Source organism: Rhagoletis pomonella, unplaced genomic scaffold, assembly GCF_013731165.1.
Source record: "Rhagoletis pomonella isolate Grant_MI unplaced genomic scaffold, Rhpom_1.0 Rhpom_scaffold_00013, whole genome shotgun sequence".
Lineage (NCBI taxonomy): Eukaryota > Metazoa > Arthropoda > Insecta > Diptera > Tephritidae > Rhagoletis > Rhagoletis pomonella.
Genome location: NW_023458567.1, coordinates 5,285,238 through 5,290,519, shown reverse-complemented (window position 1 = coordinate 5,290,519; position 5,282 = coordinate 5,285,238). Strand labels below are relative to the sequence as shown.

Below are 5,282 nucleotides of genomic sequence, written 5' to 3'. Positions count from 1 at the left end.
AACTTGAAACTTCATTTTTAAAATTGGATGTATTTTTTAATTTTTACATTGGGCAAAACATTGCTACGTTAATTAGATAATTCTGGTCGAATGTCGAACACAGGATAATAGTAGTTTTTATAATTTTTGTACAAAATTTAAATGTGGATTTATATGGCATTTGTTGTATAACGTGCTAGACTTAAATAAAAAATAATAAACATTAATAATTACCTAAAAGAGCAATAATTAATTTTATTATACGAATTCTTCCTCCTGCTACTTATTACTTTTAGTTGTCTTAATTCGGAAGTACTAGTTACCGTCAAATTAACAACTGACAAGTGTGTGAAAGACAAATCGAACAATTATTTAGAAATACACTACTCGCCCTTGCCAAGCCCTTTTAATTTAAAAGTGCTAGCGTCTGCGGTGTATCCTGGTCATATTTTTGGCATTACATATGGTAATATGGAACCGCCAAGTTTGCCCGAATATTTGCGCAATTTTTGCAGAATACCGGGCAGACCGCGGCTGCCAAAAAAGAGGTGCGCATAAATTTAAAAAAAAAAACTTTATTTCTAGTTAAATAACTTGTATCTCGTATCGCAGCAAACAGCCGAGCGGGGATGGCAAACCATTGCCTGAAGAAAAGGTCAGCCCAAACAGAAATACACCAGCCGCTTATTGTATACGCAAACCGAATTTTGAGTATTTGGATGATGAAAGCAATGATGACGATAGCGATGCGGCAAATTAATCTTGGATATACTATGTACTTAGACATACAAAAAGTATTAAATCTTATATATTTAAGTAGTAATAGAGAGGAGTATTTTGAAACTTAATTTATTTTCATTTAAATATGCTAGTATAATATTCCTCTTCGAGATCATACAAATCCATTGCCATTTCGTCCCGCAATTTCATTAGCTTCTTATCGCATTCCATTTGTTTTGAACGGAATAATTGCGAGTTATTGGTGATTGCCTCATTAACTGAGTGAAAATCGTTTAAAATTAGATACTGTTTAATGTCTGATACAAGTTTCATGAGTGATTCGCCGGCGCGCACTGAAAATAGAATAGAAAACGGGAACCGTTATTGAAAATATTTATTAAGAAAGCATTATCTTAACATACATTTAAGGAGATCATCGGATGTTTTCTTGGACTTACCGATATTCGCAGCACGCACTTGCATTTCATATGTATCCTGCTCGCACTGTGTTGTTTTGGAGATTTGAGAGTCGCCTTCGCCACGTGCCAATTTAATTATTTCTGAAATTAGAGGAAGGAAGATATCTTAAGTTTTGGGATATCAGTGGAAGCGAGGTAAATGCCGAAATAGGCAATGATTGCAAATAACTCCAAAAACTCTTTCTAACATCCAATTGATATGGCATTCTACATGATTTCAAAAAGTTGGCAATTCAAAAGTCAGGGAAGTCAAATTTTCTCAAAAATCTTTAACAGCCGGTCTCACCAGCAAATTAAATGGAAATGATTTTTTTATTTTCTGTCAATTTCTATATAATATTCAAAAAATTAAAATCATTTTTAACTTAAATTGCTTTCGTGAAATTGGCTGTAAAACAAAAACTACATATTTACATCCCAAACAGGCGAAGAAAGCGCAATCCCCTGCTGTACTTTTTTCACATGGGCCTTTTAATTTCAAATCTAGTAAAATATTTTCTGGGTAAAGAAGATATACGCATCCTAATGGTTGGTCTCGATGGCGCTGGGAAAACTACTATACTCTACAAACTGAAAGTTGGCGAAGTCGTAACGACAATGCCCACCATTGGCTTCAATGTTGAAACTGTGGAATACAAAAATATACGTTTTTCAGTCTGGGACATTGGCGGCCAACAACGCATACGTAATCTTTGGCATCATTACTTTGCTAATACCTCCGCGGTGATCTTTGTAGTAGACGCCGCCGATGTTGAACGTTTGAGTGAGGCGGCAGATGAGCTACATGCCATGTTGGATTGTCCTGAATTGTGCGATGCTGTGTTGCTAGTGCTTGCCAATAAGCAAGACTTGCCACAAGCGCTTTGTATTGGCAAAATTGTGAAGCGCTTGAACTTACATGACATCAAACAAGATTGGCATGTACACGGTAATTGTGCTACGCGCGGTAATGGACTCTACGATGGTTTTGAGTATCTGTGCGATATGCTTAATAAACGCAAAAAATATAACAACTAAGTTATACAGCCATACTTATGCCAGACGATCTGATAAACTGCTAGACAATGGCGATGACTACATATTTTATTTATTTTTTTAAATATAAACATATGTATATGCAGTAAGATAATATACCTAGGTACATGCACTGCTTTCAACGGGCGTATTAATACAAATATGCCTGGTATGGTGCCGGTTTTCATAATAAAGAATTTGTAAAGTTAAATTAAGTAGCGTGTAAAATATAGATACAAACAGCTTTTATGATATAATATTAGTGACTGCTATTTTTGTTCGCACAATTTTTCGAAACTTAGCCACGTCAGCGGCACATAGTTAGGCAGTGAACACTATTTGTTACGTCTAACTTGACGCTCATTTGTGCGTGCAGAATTATTCCTCGCTTTTGACTATCATCTAAAATTCCCCAAATGGGCGGCCGTATATCGCAATTATTTGGCCGTTGGTTTCCTAAAGTTGAACCGGAATTGCGTGTCGGCATGCTGGGCCTCGATAATGCTGGCAAAACAACTATACTATATCAGCTGAAATTGGACCGCAATATTGAGTCAGTACCCACGGTAGGCTTCAATGTTGAAAAAGTGCGTTGCGGCAAAATGGTAATGAATATTTGGGATGTTAGTGGCTCTCGACCGCGTACGCGCGTGCTTTGGGAGCATTACAATCAAAATACGCGTGCTATTATATTTGTAGTCGATGCAACAGATGTACGTCGTTTGCCCCGAGCCCTGGATGAGTTGCGGTGGCTGTGGTGTCGTCCAGAGCTAGCGGAAGCTGTATTCCTTTTATTTGCCAACAAACAGGATTTGCCAGGCGCCTTAGGGGCGGAACAGTTAATGGCATTGTTGCAATTACAATCTCTAACGCAGCAGTGGGCTATACAGGAGTGCTGCGCCATTAACGGCATGGGCCTGGCGGAGGGCTTGCAACAGTTACAGCAAATGCTGACAAGTACACGCGGCAAGCGACACAGTGGAACGTATTCAATTAAGTAATATGTATCAAATATTTAGAAGGAAAGAAAAATAAAGTAAATTTACTAGTTTGTGATCTGTACCTTCGAAATTCTCCAACATGCTGCGTACATCCTCTTTCAGACGTGTGTTGTAGGATTTTAGTAGCGCTTCCTTTGACTGCGGTAATGCACGCGCGCCGCCGGCACTGCTGCTCATTTTTAATAAATATATTTGTGCAAAAACTAATTATTAATAAAATATACTTCCAAGGCGAATTTAATGAGGAGGTTTTTTTTAATCAGCTGATTTTGTTTTTGCTTTTACTGATTTGACAGCACACCCAAAGCGAATTTATTAAAGGTGGCGTTGGTAGAACAAAAACAAAAATTACAACAACAAATTATACGGACATTGACATTGGCTTTGTTTCTTTTCTTTTCTAGCAGATAATTATCAGGAAGAAGAATGGGAAAATTAAGAGGATTACGCTCACAGAGAGCAAAATAACGAAAACGTAAAGAAACGCAAAACTAGCAAGTAAACAGATCGTTGTATTTGACTATTGAACAGAGGAGAGTATAATTTTACGCACAAAGAGATCAAAAGGGGAAAAAGTAAAGAAACGAAAACTAGCAGAAATTTGCAATCACAGTATACACACACATATATTCAAATGCATGCACAAATCCTTACATTCTGCAATATTTCAAAGTGTTTTGATAACGATGCACTCAATTTGTTGTATTAAAACGAAGTAAAATAAACTTGCCATCTTTTTCCTTGTGCGTTTTGAACAGCTGCTTTTTAAACATATTACTTTGCAGCTCTCTCGGTTTTTTATGCTCTCTTTTTGGCTCTCTTCTGCAAATTTTTTGTGTTAAGAAACGCTTTCCAGCAGAATCCAGTAAAAATTTGTGATAATTATCTGTTAAGAAACAAAGCTAATATCTGGCGCAAATTGTTGGCTTTGTTTCTTAACAGATAATTATCACAAATGATCACAAACTTTTGCTGGAAAGTGTTTCTTAACCCAAAAACTGGCCGAAACTAGCAGCTCTCTCTCGTTCTTCCGCTCTTCTTTCTTTGGCTCTCCTGCTAATTTCTGCTAATAAAATTTTGACTAGCAGAAACTAGCAGCTGTCAAAATGGATAAACAAAAGTTCGCGCCAAATATTTTCAATAGTCAAATACACCGATCAGCTGATTACTTTCTAGTTTCTGCTAGTTTTGCGTTTCTTTACTTTTTCGTTATTGCGCTCTCTGTGAGCGTAATTCTTTCAATTTTCTCATTCTTCTTCTTCCTGATAATTATCTGCTAGAAAAGAAAAGAAACAAAGCCTTTGTTTATTCATTTTTACAGCTGCTAGTTTCTGCTAGTAAAAATTTTACTAACAGAAATTAGCAAGGGAGCAAAGAAAAGATGAGCGTAAGAACGAGAGAGCTGCTAATTTCTGCTAGTTAATTGGGTTAAGAAACGCGCTCCAGCAGAAATAAGTGATAATTTGTAATAATTATCTGTTAAGAAACAAAGCTAATCAGTACCAAGGCGAATTTATACAAGGTGGTGTTGATGGCGAATTAAGATTTTCGCCGCATTACTTCTTACAGGCTAACCTAATATTCGCGGCTTGCGTTTTGGTACGCACGACGTCGAATTTATTTTTTTGCGTCACCCGAAATTGGCTTGCGTGCGTTTGCATTTGATTTCATTGAGCGAAACGTCAAATCAAAATGTCACGCAGAACAAAAATTGGAAATTGAGTTAGCTTCATACGCACGCCGTTCAATTTCGGTTGGTCCCATACAAGTTGTATGTGCATGAGAAATTTTTGACAGTAAATTGGCGGCGTGCGTGAATATTAGGTTAGCCTGTTACAGTGGCTACACACGACGAACATATCCGCGCACATGTGCGCCAACATGCTCGCTGTCGTTTGCTACAGACGGCGAGCGGCTCATAAGTGATTTTGTACTCAAAGCGTAAACATGGAAAGAAAAGACGCGGATGATGCAATTGAAATACTTATGATTTAGGGTTTTTTATGTATGTGTTACTTAAATTTATTTATATTTTACTTATATGTATGTACATACATATACATATAGTAATTTAGCCTCATTTATCAAA

General features: G+C 36.9%; 4 protein-coding genes across 4 annotated transcripts in view; 3 read left to right on the top strand and 1 right to left on the bottom strand.

The window, feature by feature from the left end:
* LOC118748600 overlaps positions 1–821 on the top strand; it is a 5,159-nt gene extending 4,338 nt beyond the window's left edge. The window contains exons 6-7 of the mRNA XM_036483148.1: positions 276–527; positions 592–821. Of these exons, the coding sequence (XP_036339041.1) occupies positions 276–527; positions 592–739 (400 nt within the window). The 3' untranslated portion in view covers positions 740–821. The remainder of the gene's footprint in view (positions 1–275; positions 528–591) is intronic.
* On the bottom strand, positions 813–3,525 carry LOC118748604 (mediator of RNA polymerase II transcription subunit 22). The gene is made up of 3 exons (XM_036483152.1): positions 3,256–3,525; positions 1,158–1,259; positions 813–1,052 (listed from the first exon to the last, which is right to left on the bottom strand). The coding sequence occupies exons 1-3, from the start codon at positions 3,368–3,370 to the stop codon at positions 835–837; spliced, it is 435 nt and encodes a 144-aa protein (XP_036339045.1). The 5' UTR covers positions 3,371–3,525; the 3' UTR covers positions 813–834.
* On the top strand, positions 1,604–2,424 carry LOC118748602 (ADP-ribosylation factor 4-like). Its single transcript, XM_036483150.1, has one exon. The coding sequence runs from the start codon at positions 1,641–1,643 to the stop codon at positions 2,193–2,195; it is 555 nt and encodes a 184-aa protein (XP_036339043.1). The 5' UTR covers positions 1,604–1,640; the 3' UTR covers positions 2,196–2,424.
* On the top strand, positions 2,495–3,330 carry LOC118748601 (ADP-ribosylation factor 4-like). The gene has a single exon (XM_036483149.1). It carries the CDS (start codon positions 2,609–2,611, stop codon positions 3,191–3,193), a length of 585 nt encoding a protein of 194 aa, XP_036339042.1. The 5' UTR covers positions 2,495–2,608; the 3' UTR covers positions 3,194–3,330.
* Positions 3,526–5,282: the final 1,757 nt, after the last annotated feature.